This window comes from Coregonus clupeaformis, chromosome 14, assembly GCF_020615455.1.
Source record: "Coregonus clupeaformis isolate EN_2021a chromosome 14, ASM2061545v1, whole genome shotgun sequence".
In the NCBI taxonomy this organism is placed as follows: Eukaryota; Metazoa; Chordata; class Actinopteri; order Salmoniformes; family Salmonidae; genus Coregonus; species Coregonus clupeaformis.
Genome location: NC_059205.1, coordinates 16,580,380 through 16,605,243, shown reverse-complemented (window position 1 = coordinate 16,605,243; position 24,864 = coordinate 16,580,380). Strand labels below are relative to the sequence as shown.

Here is a 24,864-nt window from a genome sequence, read left to right as displayed (position 1 = left end):
TGTTTGTGAAAAAATTCAGCCACTGGTTGAAAGGCCACACTTTTACAGTGTGGACCGACAATAATCCTTTGACCTATATAATGACCAAACCAAAACTTGACGCTTGCGAACAGAGGTGGGTGGCAAAGCTTTCCCCCTACACCTTCAGTATCAAACACATTCCTGGGGTAAAGAACATTGTGGCAGATGCCCTGAGTAGAGATCCGTTTGCTAAATCAGTGAGCCAAAGGTTGATCAGTGAGCCCTATGGAAGTCTTTTGGCCGAGGCGGAGGGAACCAAAGAGGAGAAAGTCCAAGATCTCTTCCGGAGTAAGACCCAGTGTCTCCAGGCACTTGATGCAGGGTGCTGTGTAACTATGGACCCCACTCAAGACAGGCTGGCCGGCAGTCAAGAACCCTCTCATGTGAAATCTGCTTGTGAAGCTCATGTAGAGTGGGAAAGGGGAGCAGAGATAAGAGCAACACAGTTTCTCAATGTTCTTCCCCAGGCGGTGCCCTCAGAACAAGACACACTTCCAGCCCTCTCCATCGGCGAGCTGAGGCACAGCCAGGAAATAGATCCAGTTATCAGGGAAGTCCTGCCACTCATTCAGAGGGGTGAGCCACCACCTAGGCGAGGGAGGAGGAGGTTAGCTCTTACGACCCAGACACTGTGCAAGCAGTGGCATCATCTAAAAGTCCAGGACGGAGTCCTATATAGGGTAACCAAAGACCCATTAAGCAGAGAGAAGAGGTATCAGTTTGTGCTGCCTGCTAGCTTGAAGGCCAAAGCTCTCGCTGGTGTGCATGATTTCGCTGGGCATCAAGGGCAGGCTAGAACAGCACACCTCGCCCGACAGCGTTTCTTCTGGCCGCAAATGGGAAGAGACATCAAGGAATATGTGAAATGCTGCCAACGCTGTATCCTTGCAAAGACCCCTGAACCAGCTGCCCGAGCTCCCTTGGAGAGCATTCGCACTTCGGCACCCATGGAGCTGGTGTGCATTGATTTTTGGAGTGCTGAGGACTGTAAGCAAAGATCTGTCGATGTGTTAGTCATAACAGACCACTTTACAAAATTGGCTCATGCCTTTCCCTCGTAAACCAAACTGCAAAGCAAATAGCGAAGAAGTTATGGGATAACGTATTCTGCATCTACGGTTTCCCAGAGCGAATACATTCTGATCAAGGGGCCAATTTTGAAAGCAAACTCATAGCTGAACTCCTCAGCCTCACAGGGATTAAGAAAACACACACAACAGCATACCATCCCATGGGAAATGGGCAAACCGAAAGGTTCAATAGGACACTTGGCAGTATGTTGCGTGCCCTACCCCTGACAGCTAAGCAACACTGGGCCCAACAGATACAGACTTTGACTTTTGCGTATAATGCCACCACTCATGAAACAACTGGATATCCTCCATTCTATTTGATGTATGGTCGAGTGCCCAGACTCCCAGTAGACATGGTCTTCAAACAAGTCTTGAGGGATCCAGTCGTGGTGAATTATAAGACCTATGCAGAGAAACTGATGGCGAACCTCCATGTGGCTGCCGACATAGCTCAGCAGCATGCGAGGAAAGGACAGCAACATCAAGCTGATGGCTACAACAAGAGAGTTCGTGGAACCCACTTGAACGTTGGCGACCGAGTTTTGTTAGCTAATAAAGCAGAGAGAGGGAAGAGGAAGTTAGCGGATAAGTGGGAAGCCACTATGTATACCATCATAGACCGGAACCCTCAGACTCACGTTTACAAAGTCAGAGACGAAAGTGGGAAAACAAAAGTTGTTCATCGGAATTTGATGTTGGACGTGAGCTTCTTGCCCATGCCAGAACTAAGCGATGAAGAGACGAATGGAGCTGCCTCGGATGTGGCCAGTGAGTTTCAGCCTCCTTCTGTTGATGCTTTGAGTGGCCTAGCAGTAGATGCTTCTGAGGACCGTACATGTTCGTGGTTAAACGCATCCTCTGACTCTGAGTCTATTGGAGAAGCTGATGAGTCTGAGATGGAGAATGAGACGCCCCGCTCTCTGTCCAGGAGGTCTGTTCAGCTGACACCCACGGGAGCCCAGTCTGAAGAGGTCAGAGGCCAAGGGGAAAATGAATGCTCACCTGTGGGAGACTTGTCGGATTCCAGTGACCCCCCTGATTTGCACATGACTGACACTGACTCTGTTGCCCCAGTTGATGTTCCTGACTTAGATGAGACAGGGTCTTCGGACGTCAATTCACCTGTTACACTGATTGATAGTCAGATACCCTCCCAAGTACAAGGGTTTGAAAGTCAGGTTGTCAGAACACGTACTGGCAGGGTTGTTAAGGCAGTCGATCGCTTGATAGAGAACATGGTGCAAAAACCACTCACCAAGGGTTTTGTTACAGGAGTCAGAAGGTCACTGTCTTTCCGTTCTTTATTTTAGATACATTTTTGAGATTGAGATATTTTTCTTTATTACCAGTAGTATGACCTGAGTCATGAGATGTTCATATTGGAGGGAAAGTGTTCCAAGATCTCATATGATGTATAAGGCATCATATTCACTAGAAGGGGCAGTAGCCTGATCAACTGCTGTTTTCTTTTAACTTACTTTGTAAGTAGCTTTATACGCTGTATATGGGAAATGGAGTCCCAGGGCTATCTTGGACCAAGTGGACAAGAGATTTATTCTATATGTTTTTGGTTATTTTCCACCCTCGAAGTGTGAAGGATTTTGGTGAAATTAAAGAGGGGTGAATGTAACAGGTCAAAGAATTACAGATTTTTGCAACTGTTCATTTTCTATTTTTTATTTTATTTTGTGAGTTGATTTCACCAAAATATTGTATTGTTCAGCATTTCGTGTAGTTTACAGATATTGGGAGAGTTAATTGTGTAAGTGCGCCCTCTAGAGTTGGTTTGGTTATATGCGGAGGGAGGTCATGCTTTTCTCAGTCTGCATTGTATTCGGCTGGGAGAGGTACGTGTTCACTTCGGCGTGACATAAACTTGATATACCTGTTAAAACTAAAACGTTTCAGTGCACATAGTAACTTGTATGTATATTATATGATGAGTGTACGTACATTTAATCAAGCTGTGTTGTGAATTTAGCCATTTTTGAGAGTTGAGAAATTGCTAACTTAGCTAACCTCGTGTTCTGTTTAGCTGTAAGTTAGCAATCATCATTCTATCCTCTTGTGACGAAGCTCACGTTGTTCTTTTTATGTTAGGCGGATTCTGGTCGAGGGTAGAGTTTTGAACATTTTCTCTCTTTGATGTTGAACAGGTATGTATTCCCTATATCAGGTTAAAAATGTGTTCATTTAAAATGTTTTCATGTATTGATTAGTGTTTAATGGCACTGAAAAGCTCAAATGTGAAGGATTACATGTTGCTTCGTGCATATTACTGTATGTATTACCTATTTGAAAGATGGTTTATGTCATGTTGCACAGTATTAATGTAAAGGCTAAAAGCTCAGAGTTTTTGGCAGAGATAACATGAATATGACACATACATAAGATATACACCAGATGCAATGTTTATTTTCCAATGATGTTGTATTTTATTCCTTGTATTTTTGAATGTGATTATACTGAGTCTGCATTGTATTCGGCTGGGAGAGGCGGATTCTGGTCGAGGGTAGAGTTTTGAACATTTTCTCTCTTTGATGTTGAACAGATTGAGAGAGTTGTACACAATAAAGTGCCTTCAAGTACGCCAGTGTGTTGTCTTCAGTGCACCGGAACACAACGCAGTAGTCGGCAACGAGCAGACCGCGCCGGCTACACAAAGACACAACTAGACACCAGGGCAATGAGAAGAGAAACAACGTGCTCTCCTCTTTTTCAATCAACTTAACTGGACTTTTCAACCTGATTTTGACATATTTTTAAAATAACTGTTGTGCATTTTTTTTTTTTTTTTATGAAATTGCTCAGCCATGGAATTACATGTAGAGGAATGGGAAATGCAGGCATTATGAGAAAATGTTTCTCTTATATACCATTTTTATGCCTTTGTTAGTTTGATTGAAGTCTGTATTTTATTTTTAAAGTTAAACATTTCTCTGCTTTTCATGGTCCGTTTTCCATAATGACTGCTGTGAATACTGCTAGCTAGCATGAGTACGAAAACGGCTGTTTTCCGGGGAAACTAGCAATATTTCAATCTTCTCGATGGAGCAGTGTGGATAAAGGTAACATTTGGACTACGTTTTCCGACCCATATCTCACACAGGCTCCACAGTGTGTTATTGTAACCATGATTGCGTTCTGACTTCAGCGTAAACAAGCGCAACGGTAGGATATGTATCTTCTGGCAAACCTGACATGATGGATAGTTGTTTTCTAGAGAGAAAAAATATAGTATTGGGTTATTTCATCCAGCTTGGTTGATTTTATTTATTTTATTATTGTTTTAATTGTAATGTAAATTGTTCTTCCTGTTGTGAGAAAATGTTTGTACTCGGGGCACAATTGGGAATGCAACCCTGGTCTCAATTGGGCTACCCTGAATAAAAGTTTTAAAGTGTTTAGTGTGAAATTGAAATAATTTTGTATAAACATACAGCTAAACTGATGAGAAAAAGACTAGCAAAGGTAGTTGGATTAAACAAAATTAAAACACTCAACTGATCCCAACAAAGACAGGACTTCAATTGGGACTAGTTTGTGGACCAGCGGATTAATTGCCGTCCACTTTATGTAACAGTGGTCTAACGTGGCGGAGTGATTTTATGAGTGTCTAGACACGAGAAAGGGGGTAGGACAGCTGACATCGAAAAGGAAAGCAGATCCACAACAAAACATTCTACCCACATTTTTCAAACCCATGTAGATTCCCGAATCGACATAAATCGAGCAATCATAACCTACAAGAAGCATGGAGAGGAAAAGGTGGGTTTGTATGACTTGTTCGAATGAGTTGTAAGAAGGACAAGTAGCTAAGTAAAAAGACGGTAGCTAGCTAATGTTAGCTGGTCTGCAGCAGGGAAAGCATGTCTCTAGCTAGCTAACATTGTTTCTCGATGGAGTAGGCGGGACGCTAACTAGCCACTAAAGTAAGACATCGTACACGTAGCTAACTGTCTACCAAAAAGTTAAATGATCAGTGTCTACAGATTGCGTCAAATTTGATAAGTAACCATTAGATAGCAAACGATAAGTCATTGTCGATTGCTAACGTTAGCTTGCTAGCAAACGTCAGCTCCCCGCACACTTGTCAACAAATGTGCAAGTAACGTTAGCATCGGGAGTTATCGTAGCTATCTGTTACAAGTCTTTGTTTACATTTGTGTAAATTGATTCACATTATGTGGACTTTATAATGCAGTATTGTGGGTACGGTGCTATGGGTTAACTACGACAGTAGCTAGCTAACTTTCATTGTTTACTACTATGCAGGGGTGAAAGTAAGGCGGTCCAGTACGGCGTCCCGGCAAAATAAATAGTTGGGGTACGCCATACCGGTAAAACGTGAGCCGATCACAATTAATACACGCCCAAAAAACTATAGGCTACTACACCAGTATTTAACATTACTGCATGTAAGCCCCATGAAACATTTGCGAATTGACTGGAAACTGGGTGGTATACTGTCCAAATTGCGTTGTGGTTTGAGGAGAACGCTTACATTTTGTCAAGGCCGAGATGAGTGGCGGAGACGCTCGCAGACAAGGCAGAGATTAGTGGCCGAGACCGAAGCGTGCGTGGACAACAGTGAATGCATAAATTCAGGCTAACGTTACAAGTGTGTCTCTTTCCATTGATTACATTTCTTTCCATTTATGAAATTGCGGGTGCACTGTTGGGGTTTGGATGCTGAAATTATTTTGTGAGTGGACGAATGTGCGCGGGTAGCCTACAGCAGCGCCTTTGTTAAGTGATTGTTTCACAATCAGATGAAAACATTATGACTGGTTGTGTTTATGCCACATTAAAAAGCATAGCCGGCGTGTCCATAAGTCTAGGGGAAGCTAAGCTTTCCCTAAAGTGAATTAAAATAAACTGCCAAAATTATATCGCCTAATTAGCTTACTCCTGTCTATACCGAAATGAATAAAATCATTCAAAATAGGCTTCTACACCAGAAAGCATGATTTGGCCACAAAGGGTCATTAACTTTTTTTTTAATGCAGTGGATTGTTTTAAATTGCATAGCATACAGTCGGAAGGGTCCGCAATTTGGGCAGTGCGCACTTCAAATACCAAAATAGATGATTGTTGAGTTGCTACTGTCAGTGAAAAGCAGAGACCCAGCCAGGCATATCTCGAACAAACTGTTTGGAAAGCAAATGGCTATTGCTCTAAAGAGATGACAATGAAAAGACTCCAATCCGTCTTTTAGTTATCAAAATTCTTAACTTAATTGAGCACCAGCTGTGAACATCTGCCATATCCCCTGTGAGTGTGCATGTTCACTGTCTTTGTCAGTGACACTTTATTGTATTTTATTTTTTGACAATACTTTCCTCCTCCAGGTTAGATGGATGTCATATTGTATTTGTGTCTCCCCCTTTAGTGGGCCAATTATATGGATCAGACATCGTTTTTATTGATCTGTTTGTCAGTGTCAGCAGAGTAGCCTACCCTGTAATTTTTGTAGTATAAAAAAATGCGTGCAGGCACTTGGGTGTCCCACACCGGTAAGAAATTAAATCTACTTTCACCCCCGCTACTATGGTTGTTTTGCAGGCTGAGGCTCTCTGATGTTTTTTTCCTGATGGCCTGTCTTCCTGCCCCTTTAGTGACCCTGGAAAGAGATTCCTGAGCAAACCCCAACTAGCTCGTTACCTGGGCAACACCATGGAGGTGCACGCCATTGACCCCCGTGCTGGAAGGATGCTAACGAACAAGCTGCACAGGAACAGGCACAAGCATCGCTATGACAACAACAACCATCAGATCAAGGTGAGAGGGAGTTTGAGTCCAGGATAATGTGTAATCTGTTTGACCTTTGATCCCTGACCTGTTTCTCTGTCTGTGTTGAAGGTCAAGCCGGACCTGAACACGACCCTACCAGTCCGACAGACAGCATCCATCTTTAAACAGCCTGTCACCAAGGTGACAAATCACCCTAGCAACAAAGTGAAGACAGACCCCCACAAGGCTGTCGACCAACCAAGACAGGTGAGACCAACGATGCTCTGCGCTTATTGGTTGTGATGTAATGATACTGTAATGTTATTTCTTTAATTGCTGCCATATGGTTGGTAGATGAAGTCATCTACTCTGGCCTAGCCCTTGGAAACGTATTATTGCAAATTGGATGAGTCGCTCGATTTAACAAGCTTACTTAAATGTCCAATGCAGCCGTGTTTATCTCAATATCAAATCAATTCTGGGTAACAGTTAAGTACCTTACTGTGATTGTTTTCAATTAAAATAGTCAAAAAGAAACAAATAGCTTCTTACCAAAGAGTAATTTCTCAATAAATAATTTTGTTAGGAGTGGTCTGAGTGAGGGGCCTAATTGGACGAGCGTAATGGGAGGGATATGTAACCTGAAAACTAGCTGTTAGAGAGGTTGGTCTATGTAATTGGTCTATTTACTTATATCGCCTGGTGACGTCACCAGGCAGACCAAGATTCTATCTCACCAAAACAGGCTGACATTTCTGGCTGTATTTTCAAACACTAAAAGGGCATTATCATCATTTTCAAAATGTTCAGTGGAAATATATATAAAACACAGGAAAATCACTTTTTTGACTGTACTGGGCCCTTTGATCTTAATCAAAGCTTGTTAAATCCTTCCTGTAATGTGGCTAAACATTTTGAGTTGTTCAGGGTGGCAGCAATAAAAACATGCATTTCCATGAATTATGAAGCACATCATTATGTGATGCGTTTAAAGTTATATGGATAGCTGTTGTTTACACACTGTGTGTTTGTCCTCAGCTGTTTTGGGAGAGGAAGCTGAGTGGTCTGAGTGCGTTTGACATCGCAGAGGAGCTGGTCAAGACCATGGACCTTCCCAAGGGCCTACAGGGTAAGTACACACGGCAGAGAGTACTTGAGACTCATACACATAAAACCAGTGTTTTGGGATTTTATGTGTGTGTTTTTTATATCTGACCCTGTGAATCTCCCCCCAGGTGTTGGGCCTGTGTGTTCAGACAAGACCCTGCTCTCTGCCATTGCCAGCGCCCTGCACACCAGCCCCACACCCGTCACTGGTCAGCTGACTGCAGCCGTGGAGAAGAACCCTGGTGTGTGGCTCAACACCACCCAGCCACTCTGCAAGGCCTTCATGGTTACTGATGACGACATCAGGTAGAGTACACATACATGACCCTGTGGTGTGACTCAACACCACCCAGCTACAGTGGGGCCTTGTTGTTAAAGGGATAGTTCACCCAAATTACAAAATGACACATTGGTTTCCTTACCCTGTAAGCAGTTAATAGACAAGGTATGACAGCAATCCATGCTTTGGTTTAGTATGCCTGGCACTGTTTCCACATGCTAACGTTATAGCATTAGTGGCACAAATCCCAGCTATGGGACCGATATTAGCATTTTTTGCGCATCATGTCCAAATCATCTGAAATAATCTAAAATTGATTGTGAAGCTCAACATAGTCACTTATAGATGATTTTAACATGATGTGTGAAAAATGTGCCACACGTCATGTTCAAATATGTTAAGCTTCACAATCAATTTGAGATTCTTTCTGCTAATTTGGACATAGTGTGCAAAAAATGCTAATATCGGTCCCATGACTGGGATTTGTGCCACTAATGCTAAAACGTTAGCATGTGGAAACAGTGCCCGGCAAACTAAACCAAAGCATTGGATTGCTGTCATACCTTGTCCATATACTGCTTACAGGGTAAGGAAACCAATATGTCATTTTGTAATTTGGTTTAACTATCCCTTTAAGCCACGAGGACTGTCATCCATCCATTGCTCCCTAACCCCTCTCCTCTCTCTCCCTCTGTGGTATATGTAGGAAGCAAGAGGACCTGGTCCACAGTGTGAGGAGGAGGTTGGAGGAAGCGCTGATGGCGGACATGTTGGCTCACATAGAGGCCTCCACCAACGAGGCAGACACAGACGCTCTGAAGGAGGAACAAGCCGAGCAGGATGACAAGGAGGACGTATAGCAGAGGTACAGCAGAGCAGTATAATGTAGAAATGAAATAGATAGAGGTTACTTTGTCTTTAAGAAATGGTCTAGGTTCTGTTGTGTGGGTTTGTTAGTAATACTTTATGTAGCGAGATAACGGGTTTAAACGTTTACGTAATTCTGTCATTACCGGTAGTAACATGCTACAGACGAAAAACCTATTGATTTTTCTCTCTCCTACAGGGTTGGTGAATGCTACAGAGAGCTGCCTTGAACACAGTATTCTACCCATACCACCCATACACATACAGGACATTCACCAGGATCTGACTAGCATCTGTCAACATGAAGGACCCTCTCTCGTCTACGTCTGTCTGTCTGGAAGACTGTCAACAACAATTCAATCTAAATATATTTTTGACCAATTTAAATGCAATTTTGAAATATGTTTTTAAGCCCTTGGACAAGGCTTTGATGTTCAGAGTTCAATTAAATTCACAAATGTTTACCCTCTAATTGTATGGAATGTGGAGAAGTATGTATGGTGCTTTAGGCAATATAGTCTTGCCCTCTTGTGAACACAAGTTTAAGGTTAAAACACAGAGTTAATATGTGTTTGTCTGTGCACGTTTATCTGCGTGCATGTGTCTACACGAGAGAGGAGAAGGAAAAGAGTGTGTGTTTTTGGGAGGGGGAGAGTGTGTGTTTGTGGGGCACCACTCGGCCCATTCCATTTGAACGGTTCCATCTGTCTCTGTCTTGTGTTGCTCTGCTACCACTCAGTATCCTTTGCCCAAGTGGAGAATTAGTGGGTGGTTCGAGGGGTGCAGATTGGGCAAGGGACCACATGCTGTAAGATGACGGTTGGAGGCTCAAAGCGGACTTTGCAAAAGACAACCTAATGTGTCAGAAATCAGTCATAGATAAGCATGCATCATATGATCTGATATAGGTTATAGGATATATCCTATGGCTCTTGTTATCCCTAACAAATAATTGGGTTCTGTGTTCTCCATACTGTCTTCTGGACGGTCATGAGGAGTGGTGCTCTCTGCACAGAGGTTGAACAGGCTCTCATGACTCAAACTCTCCTATAAGTTCAAAATGGTGCTAATTTTGTCTGGTCTCATCTTTCTAGATGTATTTGCTTTCATGTTACATTGATGAACTGTCAATAGGTGCGACGGCTGACGTAGACGGCTACTCTGAAATAGTTGCCTATTTGGGATTTTGTATTTTTTGTTGTTTAAAACGTTGCTGTGTGGCAAGTCACAATTATTCCATAGTTATTTAACATTGGTTGTTTTAATAGGTTTTAAGTGCTGACATTTTCCCCTAAACTTGTTCTTGATTTGAGTTATGAATGGGAAGATCATTCACTGTCAGAATGATCCCCCCATGAGATGTTATTGTTCAAATTATGCTTTATGGTTAAAAACCTTTGTTTCCATAGAGGGATTTGTTACCATTTTCTCTTGTAATTTGAGGTCAAACATCAAGCAATTCATTCTGGATGATTATTTTTTTCCTATAACTAAAATAAATGCAAACTCTTTTGTAATTTGTGTAGTGTGTTCTTTTAGACCAGGGGTATTCAACTCTTACCCTGCTGGATTGCTGTTCTACCTGATAATTAATTGCGCCCACCTGGTGTCCCAGGTCTAAATCAGTCTGTTATTAGAGGGGAACAATTTTAAAAAGCAGTGGAACTGGCTTTGAGGTCCACAGTTGAGTTTGAAGGTTTTAGACGCTTGGTTTGTGAGCGCAGCAGACAACCTGGAGAAGACTCATCACTAGACTTGTCTGTTTTTTTAGGCCACCTAGCGAGTCCCTAAGTCAGGGATGGGCAACTGGCGGCCCCCCTTTTGTAGGCCGTGGCTCAATTTCCATAAACAAAACAAAAAAACATGTTTTTTATTTAGGAACTCAGTAGGGGTCTCAACTTACTGTTAAAAGTTAGAATTGTAGAATACAGAAGGTGAAATTCGGTTGTGCATCAACTGTTTTTCTCTTGTCGGTCACTGACAGTCACTCAGTTAGCCCAAGTCAGCTAACATTTTTAAGATAGGTAAATTAGTCTAGCCAGCTATGTAAACTTTTATTAATCGTGGTTAGTCATTCATATAAAAAACTGCAAACATCTCTCTGCCCCATGGCAAAATGAGTAGAATTGCATGAAATTATACTGACCAAAAATATGAACGCAACATGCAACAATTTCAAAGATTTTACTGAGTTACAGTTCATTTAAGGAAATCAGCCAATTTAAAGAAATTCATTAGGCCCTTATCTATGGATTTCACATAACTGGGAATACAGATATGCATCTATTGTTCACAGATACCTTAAAAAGGCTGTCGCGTAACAGAAATGTGGAAAAAGTGAAGGGGTCTGAATACTTTCTGAATGCACTGTATGTGATGTCTATGGCGATGACCCATTCCTGTCTTTATTGAATCTATTCCAACTCTATTTCTATAAATGCAACAATTTCAATGATTTTACTGAGATACAGTTCATATAAGGAAATCAGTCAATGGAAATAAATTCATTAGGCCCTAATCTATGGATTTCACATGACTGGGCAGGGGTGCAGCCATGAGTGGGCCTTGGAGGGCATAGGCCCACCCACTTGGCAGCCAGGTCCACCCACTGGGGAGCCAGGCCCAGCCAATCAGAATGGGTTTTTCCCCACAAAAGGGCTTTATTACAGACAGAAATATTCCTCAGCATGCCAATTGCACGCTCCCTCAAAACTTGAGACATCTGTGGCATTGTGTTGTGTGACAAAATTGCACATTTTAAAGTGGCCTTTTATTGTCCCCAGCACAAAGGTGCACCTGTGTAATGATAATTCTGTTTAATAAACTTCTTGATATGCCACACCTGTCAGGTGGATGGATGACCTTGGCAAAGGAGAAATGCTCACTAACAGGGATGTAAACAAATGTGTGAACAATATTTGAGAGAAATAAGCTTTTGGGGCATATGGAACATTTCTGGGATCTTTTATTTCAGCTCATGAAACATGGGGCCAACACTTTACATGTTGCATTTATATTTTTGTTCTGTGTAGTTATACAATTGTTAAATCTCTGCCCAATGGCAAAATAGAAGGAGAATTGCAGCAAACTTGCTTTAAACAACATTTTCTCTACACCCCATGGCAAAATGTGTAGAATTTTAGGAAATTAACTCTAAAAAGGAACATTTTTCTCTACGCTGTCAAGAGGAGGGGGCTTTCATGCCAAATAGTGTCCCACTGCTATTTCGATTGTCATTATGGAGACAACTATTTCCAACCCTTTTTCAATAAAACATATTAATACTATAGAACATCAAGAAATAATGGGGACAAAGCACTGGAAAACGACTTTGGGCGCATTTTAGCGCATTACATAAATTCACTAGGAGGTGGTTTAAACTGCAATATTGACTGCTTAAAGAAAACGGTATCAAGTGAAGTGCTTTATGCATGCTCAGTTCTTGGGTCTCTGGGGCTGCCTGAGTGGAAATTTGAAATGGAAGTTATGGAACAGGTGGTTCTTTTTATGAGGGAAAAGTCCTCAATGAAACTGACATTAGGCTACATGTGGAGAATTATACATTTGCCTCTGTTGGCCATCAAGTAGCCGATTCATGTATATACCATTGTAGGCTACCATTTGATATTATAAATATGTTGAAATGACGATATCACCGGAGTCATTGCAAATCGTTTTGTGCCACTTGTGTAGCCTACCTGGAGCTGGCAAAACAATTTCATAGCCTATGACTTCAGTTTATTGTTGTTGTAGCCTTGTGTTATTATGAACGCATTAGATTGACGGTAACAGTAGTCAGATTAGGCTACAGGTAAAACAGAATTTTTTTAAATAAACACTGGCTGTTGTTGACAAGCATATTCAGTTCATAGTTGATATTATTAATATTTAATTCAGTGATTGAAATTATAACCCCATCCTCAGTAGCCTATTCCAGCAGGCTATTGGGAAACACAAGCACTTCTTATTGCGAAATCGCCTCGTTATTCATGTTGATTGAAATTAGTCTGTTAATTTGAACTAAGCATGCTGCTAAATCGTTCAGTTTACATCTTGCCTACATCTTGTCTAGGCTACTGTAGACTATCTGAAATTAGATGTAGGCCTATCAGGGGCTATAGGCTACCTGCCTTTAGCTAAGCAAACTATGGCAAAATGTAATTACAAACATAAACCCAGATTTTAGTCTGTAGCCTATGCCTATTGAAATGACAAGTCAATCTCGCAAATGGGCCATTTATAACGGTTTGTAATCTTAACATCTGGCACATAATAACAGCACAATTGCCAGAAAATAGCCTAACATTAGTTTTTCTTGCTCAGAGTTTTCGAGATCCTCTGTCCAACTGCTGATTGGCTGAAAGCCGTGGCATATCAGACCATATACCACAGGTATGACAAAACATTACTTTTTACTGTTCTAATTACGTTGGTAACCAGTTTATAATAGCAATAAGGCCTTAATAAAGATAATTGTAGACCTCCACAACTCTAGTTCATCCTTGGGAGCAATTTCCAAATACCTGAAGGTACCACGTTCATCTGTACAAACAATAGTATGCAAGTATAAACACCATGGGACCACGCAGCCGTCATACCGCTCAGGAAGGAGACGCGTTTTGTCTCCTAGAGATGAACGTACTTTGGTGTGAAAAGTGCAAATCAATCCCAGAACAGCAGCAAAGGACCTTGTGAAGATGCTGGAGGAATAAGGTACAAAAGTATCTATATCCACAGTAAAACGAGTCCTATATCGACATAACCTGAAAGGCCGCTCAGCAAGGAAGAAGCCACTGCTCCAAAACCGCCATAAAAAAGCCAGACTATGGTTTGCAACTGCACATGGGGACAAAGATCGTACTTTTTGGAGAAATGTCCTCTGATCTGATGAAACAAAGTCTGTTGCTGGAAAAACTTATGTGTTATGGCTTTACACCCCCTGCTATATTGTGGATAAAGAGTTACCTGTCTAACAGAACACAGAGGGTGTTCTTTAATGGAAGCCTCTCCAACAAAATCCAGGTAGAATCAGGAATTCCCCAGGGCAGCTGTCTAGGCCCCTTACTTTTTTCAATCTTTACTAGCGACCTGCCACTGGCTTTGAGTAAAGCCAGTGTGTCCATGAATGCGGATGACTCAACAATATACACGTCAGCTACCACAGCGACTGAAATGACAGCAACACTTAACAAAGAGCTGCAGTTAGTTTCAGAATAGGTGGCAAGGAATAAATTAGTCATTAAAAAAATGTATGCACTCACTAACTGTAAGTCGCTCTGGATAAGAGCGTCTGCTAAATGACTAAAATGTAAATGTCAAATGTAAATTTGGGACAAATCATTTACTAAATCCTAAACCTCAACTAAATCTTGTAATGAATAATGTGGAAATTGAGCAAGTTGAGGAGACTAAACTGCTTGGAGTAACCCTGGATTGTAAACTGTCATGGTCAAAACATATTGATACAACAGTAGCTAGGATGGGGAGAAGTCTGTCTATAATAAAGCGCTGTGTTGCATTCTTAACAGCACTGTCAACAAGGCAGGTCCTGGACTGCTGTTCAGTCGTGTGATCAGGTGCCACAAAGAGGGATTTAGGAAAATTGCAATTGGCTCAGAACAGGGCAGCACGGCTGCGATTAAAATAATTGAGAGAACAAGTGATGCTAGTGAAGAGATGGTAGTGGATACACCACAGCCTGTAGTAAATGTTGGCTGGCATACAAAAGATACGCTGTGTGTTAAAAAGGTGGATTTGTTGCGTTCATTGCCACAGTTATAAACTGTACAGTACAAGTCTCAAAGAAGTTGAAGAAACTAGACATTATTGTGGCTGTAGCAGAAAAGTTTTTGGGACTTTAGGATTTTACATCGGAAGACTTGCAAGGGGTACTGGCGCCGGAAGACCCGCCCTCCCAGGTTCTCCTTGAGCCTGTGTAGGGATCAGATCTGTTTTATTTATTTATTTTTAACAAAAAAGTTGTTTTATTTATTTATTTTTTGGTCGTTTTTTGGTAGTTCAGTTTTCATCCCGCATAGTAGGTGGCGGGATGCACATTAAATTGTGTGATCGCCAATATACCGAAGAAGAAGAAGAAGAAGAAGAAGAAGAAGAAGAAGAAGAAGAGGAAGAGGAAGAAGAGGGAGGAGGACGCGAGCAGTTCTAAGCGCTTGCTCAGTCCGCGCAAAGTTATTACCTCAGAATTGCTCTCCAAGGACGCTGTTACCTATGGCTTCAGAGGACCGAAAAGACTGGAAAGAAAACACTCTTTCTTTACCATATATTTGTCTTTATATAATAAAATATTGTTAAATAGTAATAAATAATTTAAGCTGTTTTTAGATTGGCATTGCTGTACTTATTTACCTCAGCCTGCCAAGTCACCTAGCCAAACAGTTTTATTAAGCTAACGTTAGCTAGTTACATTAACTGTTATTGTAGCTTTCTGTTTGTATGTAGCTTGCACTTCAATGGCATCCCTTGAGGAGATTTTATTTCAGCTTTCCAACCAGGCGAAGTACTATGAAGGCACCACTGATCTCGACAAGAGGCACAACATTCGTAGGGGGCAGAGAAATTCACAATTCAGGGTAACGTTAAGCAGTTAACTTCTATTAGATAACTGGATGGATTTAGCTATGTACAACCATTTTTCAACAACCATTTTCTATCTAGCTAGGGGGTCATCTACTTTTTTTTGGGGGTAGATCAGCTTGAATATTGCAGATAGATTGTAACTTCCATCAATGTAATTGTCTGCATCACTTCCAATCCCCCATATGTTTTTTTTTCTCGCAAATATATTGTTAGAAATTGTGTAATTCAAATCTGGTATTGGAATTCCAAGCTAAATTTATTATATGCAAAATGTATGTATGATAAGTATGAAGGTTCGTATATACGGGTCCGCTGAAATACCACGCAGGGCACTCAGAGAACTAAACCATTGTTTACAGGTTCTTTCTCAAATACTCTGACAGAGAGTTCCCACCTCTTCTGTTGGCCAATCAGAGTAAAGGACTGAGTGTGGTTTAGACTTTACTCGGCCAATCCGTTGGCGCACGGGTTGGTCCCAACCCCTCGGCGCTCCATTTGTTGCACACTGTTGCCAGGCATAAGTTTATCATAACAACCTGTGGAGTCAGCACCCAAAAGACACCCTTCCAATCTGTACTCTATGTACCTACGTTCAAGGACGGTTTCACAGACAACAAAGAAGCAGTGTTCGTATCTGTGAGAAATACAAGTCTTATCTCATCCTAGCCCCTAACGTTCCTCACATGAATCACAGCCTGTTATGTGAAACAATTTATATCAGTATAGTTCAAACCTATGCTCCTCATTAATGCATTCCTTCTAAGCTATTCATCACTTCAATCCAATTATTAGAAAACAAATCCCAACAATCCCCCTTTTGACACCCTCTAGGGTGTCACTCATTAAAATACAATACAAACAAAAAGAATCACACTTTTATTAATAGACAATTTGATAATAAAAGGCCTTCAGTCCTTCCATCTACACCCAACTTGCAAACGGTTGGCTACAAGTCACCCAGGCACTTCAAACCTTCACATAAGGAAAGACAAACATTCCCAATGGTTAACTTGATTAATAAAGCATAAAACACAGGATTAATAGAACACAAAACATAAGATTATTAAAACATAAAACACCAACAATTTTTGCCCCCTTTAGACACCCTCTAGGGTGTCACTCCTCCAAGTCTGGTAGGTCATATCCTTCATTCCTTAGGTGGGAGTCCGGGATTGGGCCGTATCTCACCATCTGTTTGGAAACCACCTTCTCCATCTCCTTTTCTCACCAACCCTCAGACACAGGGAATAAGACAACATCCACAAAGAACAAGTATACCCATAGAAGCTATAGCTTCACCCAGAATAGTTACAACAATAGTTTTCCATTTACCAAATATGTTATCAAACCAACCGTTTATGGAGCTATCAATACCAGAGTTCTCAACCAGTTCGTTCGCCAGCGTGGTGAGTCCCTCAAGCGCTTTGGTCACGGACCCGTCCGGTGCTGTATTGTTTGGGGATGAAAGTACAGCACATAGATCCAAACAGAACACAAACCCTGTCCCGCTCAGCCAAAAGCATATCTAAAGCTATTCTATTCTGCCATGTCATTAAGCTAGTTGCCGCTGTCTGCTCAGCTAATCCCTTTATTGCATCACGAGTGTGGTTTATAAATCTTTATAATTTATCCAATCTACGTTTTTATTAATTGTTGACCACCAGAAAATACTTGATTCAAACCCAGCTGCGATCTGATTCCTAGCTTTGAATTGTTCTGGAACCCCTCGAGGTTCTCCTATCCCATCAATATATATATCCTTTCATCAAAGGATCCCAGGAGGAGGTCCTACTTTCTACGTGACAACTCACCAGTTCTGACACGTTTGATTGTTTGCGTATGTAGGTGAGTTCACAATCAGTTATCACCACACAACCATCAGATGTCAGCACGGGCCTGGTTTTGGTTCCTAAAATCCTCTGGCTGCAACAAAGAGGAGAGATTAGTCATGGTCTCTTTTAGTTGTGACATTCTCTGTGTGGGAGCAGGAGCTAAGATGCCTTACCCTGTATCCTATCTTATTAGTCCTAGAAAAACAATAAGAATCCCCTGTGACTTCAAATGGAGGCAACCCAGGTCGGGATGACTTTGTTATCGGGGGAAACAGATAGTGCAAGTTACCATAAGACTCTTTCACCACATTCCCAGGTGGCTTGCATGGAGGATAAACCTGACAGAGAGTCAAAGCCTGTCAAGGGGAACGGAGTAGTTGTTAACCTTGGTTTGGCTGTCCTACAGGCATAACAGTCCTCTTTAGACCGTATACTGAATCCATTCCAACCACAGGTTAAAATCTATTTACTCCGTCTCCATCTGTACTACTTCCTTCAGGTCTATAGTTTGCACTGTCTCACTACCTCCCTCAGAGAGGTTTACTCCAGTTGAAGAGGATATCTCACTTGTCAGGTCTGTAATCTGTTTTAGCATAATTCAGACTTTCAGACAGTACCTACCCTTATATGGGTCGCACTGCCATTTCTGATAATTCCCTACTTTCACAATACTACACCTGTCCCTAAACTGTGTATGGAGATTGACATATCCCCCCGCTTGGTATAAGCAACTACATAGTCCCAGGATGTACATGGTGACATACATATGGGGATGTCCTTCCCTAAAGTCCCTAGTACTTCCCCTTTCCCTACGTCTAGCTGTCTCCTATGCCTTATCAACTTGTGTTAGGTTAACTACTACATCTGGCTGATCAGAAGGGTCTGTGTGTGTTAGGAATATGGCCCCCACAATCAGACAGCTACCTACCGTCGGGAGACCTGTGAATCCCCACCCTCGCCCTGAGAACATGTCAGACGCCAGAGGCCAACCCATTGCTTCACCTTCTATCGAACTCACACAGGGATGATCAGACAGGGTAAGGGAATCTTCGTTAAGGAGCCAACCCCCGAGCCCTAGTGGTGATCGGTTCTTTCTCCTAACTCTGTGTTTGTTCGTCAGGTGTAGCTGGGTTTACCTTTTTGCAGTGAGTGACATGCACCCAGATGGATCTCTCAGCTATTATGCTGGCAAAGGCAGTACTTGGTAGAGCCCTTCCCGCCAGGCCTGCTTCAGTCTCCTGGTTAGATAGAGTGGGTCACCTTCTCCTTTAGTTCACCTGTGGGGCACAAAACCTCTGACATACAGGTGTGGTTAATAAACTATCATCACACATACATGTTCAGCTCTCAATTTCTAATCCTTTTTTTATTTTATTTTGTCCTCTCCTTCGTATATATTTATTATTTAATCCTACCATCTCCTACCATACCATCCATACCAAATTATAATCTTCTTCACAATTTTCACAATATTATAAATTACCCTCAACTTAGTAAAATAAACTATCTTAAAGTCCTCCTCTCATGCCTTTAGAATTTACTAGTGTGGATGATTAATTAACACCAGAAGGTTAAAACAGAGTTCAGAGGCAATTGAAATTATTCAATGAACTGTTCCATCCCATAGTATACCCAACAATTCACTGTGTGTGCTCCTCTAAGACCTATCACCCTTGACCTGCTGAAAACCCCCCAAAATTGAAACAACAAGGCTTTATAAACATCATACTAGGTGTGTTTGTTTTTTGTTTGAAAAACCCAATTTGAAAAATAACAACCACAAATAGCCAGGCCTCAGTTAATTTGGTAGCTCACTTTTATGACCTAAATACTGCCTAACTGAGATGAGCTAATCTCTTTCTCCTGGTTATAATCTAAAGATGGTAGTACACACAAAACATGATACAGATATCCCCAGTCTTAACCCATCAATAATTGTTTGTATCAATCTAATTCCTCATAACTAATCCATAAAACCACTCAAAATTCCTCGAGTATACAATTATTATTTAATTGATTACCCTAACTCTGCTACATGTGATCTCATCTCAAATGATCCATTATCAATTATTTGTTCAACCCCCTAGGAAAATCTGTCTCCCCTTCTATTGTTCCTGTCCCCCCTGTAAATGTCATATTTGAGTTTTTAGCCAATACAATCACGGTTACATCAAATGTTCCCTCATTTAATGGTATTTTCTTCCTAATATAACTTCCCTAAATGAGATTAAATCCCCTGCCTTCCTTTACTATCCTTATATCATTACTGGATCAATGATAATAATTGTAATAACTATTTCACATTAAATTGTGCCTTTTTTCTGATAATGTTATAATTGTAGCCTACTCCATCACTTTAGTTTAAAAGTTTGTTTTATGTAACAATTCCAGAACCCACCACAGGCTGGCGCTATTCCCCCATCACAACAGCCAATGTCACTTGCATCCACGTAACCAAAATACATTATCGTTCTAAAATGTACCAAAAATTTATATTTTCCCGCTAACCCATTTCAGTTCGCTATTCAATTTATTTAACTGTTCTCTCTGATTATGCCCTAATTAATAAAACAAATACTTGCTATCGTTGATAAGCATACATTTAATGATGTTCCTACCATCTGAACTGTACTGTCTCTCAACCTCCCCTTGCTCCTTCGGGGAAAGCGCATGGTAACCTTATAACATATTTTCATAGACCTTTCTAGAATACTTATATTTAAGCTATCTAATTCAACCTTTCACATTTCTCAATCCACATAGTAATCTAGGTATATAGCCCCACTGCGAAAGCTTTGTCTACTGTCCCTACCTGTTTTCGAACCAGGAACCCTCTACATATATCGCCAGGCACTCCACACCATCTGCGATGCTCTCAAAGTAACTACTCCCAGTTCATAGAGCAAGTGACGTCACCAAATGAAAATCGCAGTAGCTTTCACCTCAGCAAAAAACTCTCTCTCCCTTCACCCATTCCCTATTGAATAAGTTAGTTTTTCTATTTAACCCCAAAACACGCTACAAATAGTCCATTCAACATTACCAAACTAAATACTCAGTAGCATCCGGTCACCACCCACACCAGCCGTTGACTTCGCCTCATGCCACCGAAATGCCAAATAAACCATAATAGTTCAATGGAGCCCCCTATTGGTTCTCCACTATTGATACATTACTTCCATAACCACATTAGTTATGGTCCGATTACCCATTAAACCTTATCACATGATCAAACAACGCCACAACCTTAAACTCATATGGGGCGGCAGGCAGCTTAGTGATCAGTAGCGCCGCGCCAACAACCGAGAGGTCGCCGGTTCCAATCCCCGAGCCGACCAGGCGAAAAATCTGCCGATGTGCCCTCGAGCAAGGCACTCAACCCCAATCGCTCCTGCAAGTCGCTCTGGACAAGAGCGTCTGCCAAATTACCAAAAATGCAAATGTAAATATTCTCTACTTTCCCACCCATGACGTACGTCTACGTTCGGGTGAGCAAGTTTAGTATATCCCTCGTCAGAAACCCACAGGCACCTCTCAAATAATCACCCCGTGGTGTTCCCAGCCAACTCCCAGTCTTTCCTGGCTCCAAAAGCCACACTTTCGCTCTCTCCAGCCCCTCCCCTCGCAACTCTCTCTCCAGTGTTCGGTGGGAGTAGGCTCTTTTGAAGAGCTGTTTTTCGTTTTAGTGTTCCCAATATTCTGCCGTTATTTAAAGTACTTTAGTCTATTTATTTAAATCAAATCATTCCCACCTAATTAGTTAAAGTTGGTGCATATTTATATTTCAACGATAAACCGAATTATTTCAGTCTAATTGTTTAACCAGTATTTTGCAGGGTCAAACATCAAACGCTACATCAAATAATCAACAAAAAAGCCTCAACCCAAGCACCTAAAACCAGTATTATGCTATGTCTAACACCAAACGCCACAGTTCAATCATATTAGCTCAAACGTTTCAGTTCAGTCACACAATTCATCACTTTAGCTTTATGTTCCTAATTGTTATTAACGGGTTATATGGTTTAAGCAACCACAAACCCAACAGTTATCCCCAAATTATACAGTTTGGACAGGCACAGACGTCTTTGATTCCCAATTAGTTTTCTATCAAGGTATACTGGTTTATCATTCACACTCTCATTCATACGACCACACTCACACTGTCTAACCTTTTATCATGCTTCCTATGATTTTTAAGTCATAAACCGTACTGTCACACCACTTGTGTAGAATATCTTCTATGGGAGTCAGACCCCTCTAACCATAGTTCACTACTTATTTAAAACACCTCCTATGGGAGTCACACCCTCTAACCATAGGTCACACCATTTATTTAAAATACATCCTATGGGAGTCACACCCTCTAACCATAGGTCACACTGTTTATTTAAAATACATCCTATGGGAGTCACACCCTCTAACCATAGGTCACACTGTTTATTTAAAAATACATCCTATGGGAGTCACACCCCTCTAACCATAGGTCACACTGTTTATTTAAAATACATCCTATGGGAGTCACACCCTCTAACCATAGGTCACACTGTTTATTTAAAATACCTCCTATGGGAGTCACACCCTCTAACCATAGGTCACACTGTTTACTCGCTTTAAAGTGCCACCTATGAACCTCTAGTCATAGTTTGCACTCCCATGGGTTTAACCATCACAATTATCAAACATTTGCATAGCCTTTTATGAAATGGATGTAGTATACTGTAATCGTTATTTATAGTACAATAGGGTTCACTTACATCAAACAGGTGCTTCACAAAATTAATTTGGATAAAGCCAATATGCAGAACTTTAGTTATATAAACAATAGGTGTCTGCTTACTAGTGTTTTTAGAAGCCCGGGCACTTTGTGAAACACACAGTTCAACGACAGTGATGTCCAATAGGCTGGGTGAATTCCAGCAAAGTTCCGCTACCAGATCACGTCGGGGTCACCAATTGTTAGAAATTGCGTAATTCAAATCTGGTATTGGAATAATAGAAAACATAATCAAGAGATATTCATTCCAAGCTAAATTTATTATATGCAAAATGTATGTATGATAAGTATGAAGGTTCGTATATACGGGTCCGCTGAAATACCACGCAGGGCACTCAGAGAACTAAACCATTGTTTACAGGTTCTTTCTCAAATACTCTGACAGAGAGTTCCCACCTCTTCTGTTGGCCAATCAGAGTAAAGGACTGAGTGTGGTTTAGACTTTACTCAGCCAATCCGTTGGCGCACGGGTTGGTCCCAACCCCTCGGCGCTCCATTTGTTGCACACTGTTGCCAGGCATAAGTTTATCATAACAACCTGTGGAGTCAGCACCCAAAAGACACCCTTCCAATCTGTACTCTATGTACCTACGTTCAAGGACGGTTTCACAGACAACAAAGAAGCAGTGTTCGTATCTGTGAGAAATACAAGTCTTATCTCATCCTAGCCCCTAACGTTCCTCACATGAATCACAGCCTGTTATGTGAAACAATTTATATCAGTATAGTTCAAACCTATGCTCCTCATTAATGCATTCCTTCTAAGCTATTCATCACTTCAATCCAATTATTAGAAAACAAATCCCAACAATATATACAGTGAGGGAAAAAAGTATTTGATCCCCTGCTGATTTTGTACGTTTGCCCACTGAAGTATTTGACCCCTCTGCAAAACATGACTTAGTACTTGGTGGCAAAACCCTTGGCAATCACAGAGGTCAGACGTTTCTTGTAGTTGGCCACCAGGTTTGCACACATCTCAGGAGGGATTTTGTCCCACTCCTCTTTGCAGATCTTCTCCAAGTCATTAAGGTTTCGAGCCTGACGTTTGGCAACTCGAACCTTCAGCTCCCTCCACAGATTTTCTATGGGATTAAGGTCTGGAGACTGGCTAGGCCACTCCAGGACCTTAATGTGCGTCTTCTTGAGCCACTCCTTTGTTGCATTGGCCATGTGTTTTGGGTCATTGTCATGCTGGAATACCCATCCACGACCCATTTTCAATGCCCTGGCTGAGGGAAGGAGGTTCTCACCCAAGATTTGACGGTACATGGCCCCGTCCATCGTCCCTTTGATGCGGTGAAGTTGTCCTGTCCCCTTAGCAGAAAAACACCCCCAAAGCATAATGTTTCCACCTCCATGTTTGACGGTGGGGATGGTGTTCTTGGGGTCATAGGCAGCATTCCTCCTCCTCCAAACACCGCGAGTTGAGTTGATGCCAAAGAGCTCCATTTTGGTCTCATCTGACCACAACACTTTCACCCAGTTCTCCTCTGAATCATTCAGATGTTCATTGGCAAACTTCAGACGGGCCTGTATATGTGCTTTCTTGAGCAGGGGGACCTTGCGGGCACTGCAGGATTTCAGTCCTTCACGGCGTAGTGTGTTACCAATTGTTTTCTTGGTGACTATGGTCCCAGCTGCCTTGAGATCATTGACAAGATCCTCCCGTGTAGTTCTGGGCTGATTCCTCACTGTTCTCATGATCATTGCAACTCCACAAGGTGACATCTTGCATGGAGCCCCAGGCCGAGGGAGATTGACAGGTCTTTTGTTTTTCTTCCATGTATTCCGAGTATATCCACATCACCATCAGACCAATTTATTGGTAAACTACATGGTAATGTAAAACATTTATTTTTTAGTGATCCAATACGTAATATAGTACATTTATCATAATTTGGTTGTAATCCAGAGAGGTTAGAAAATGTATCTAGATCCTCTATGAGGCTGTGGAGGGATTCAAGTTGTGGATTTAAAAGAAAACATGAATCATCAGCGTACAATGACACCTTTGTTTTTAAGCTCTGGATTTCTAATCCCTTAATGTTATTGTTGGATCTGATTTTAATAGCTAACATCTCAATAGCCATAATAAATAGATATGCCGATAGTGGACAACCTTGTTTCACTCCTCTTGACAGTTTAAAACTTTCGGAGAAATAGCCATTATATACTATTTTACACCTAGGGTTTACTATACATGATTTTAACCCATTTTATAAGAGATTCTCCAAAATTGAAATGCTCCAGACATTTATATATAAACCTCAGTCGTACTTTAACTAATACCTTTTCAAAGTCTGCTATGAATAGCAGGCCTGGTTTCCCAGATATTTCATAGTGTTCTATTGTTTCCAGTACTTGCCTTATATTATCTCCAATGTATATTCCATGTAAAAAAAACCTGTCTGATTAGAATGAATAATATCCGACAATACCTTTTTAATTCTATGCGCTATACATTTTGCTAGAATTTTTGCATCACAACACTGAAGTGTAAGGGGCCTCCAATTTTTTTAATGGACTGGATCTTTATACCATTTTCTATCTAGCTAGTTGGTCATCTACAGTGGG

At 41.3% G+C, this 24,864-nt stretch overlaps 1 protein-coding gene across 1 annotated transcript; it reads left to right on the top strand.

Annotated features, from left to right (window-relative positions):
* The first annotated feature begins 4,701 nt into the window (after window positions 1–4,701).
* LOC121581198 (methyl-CpG-binding domain protein 3-like) lies at window positions 4,702–10,598 on the top strand. The gene is made up of 7 exons (XM_041896649.2): window positions 4,702–4,862; window positions 6,713–6,875; window positions 6,957–7,094; window positions 7,866–7,956; window positions 8,063–8,240; window positions 8,921–9,079; window positions 9,281–10,598. The coding sequence occupies exons 1-6, from the start codon at window positions 4,849–4,851 to the stop codon at window positions 9,072–9,074; spliced, it is 738 nt and encodes a 245-aa protein (XP_041752583.1). The 5' UTR covers window positions 4,702–4,848; the 3' UTR covers window positions 9,075–9,079; window positions 9,281–10,598.
* The last annotated feature ends 14,266 nt before the right edge of the window (window positions 10,599–24,864 follow it).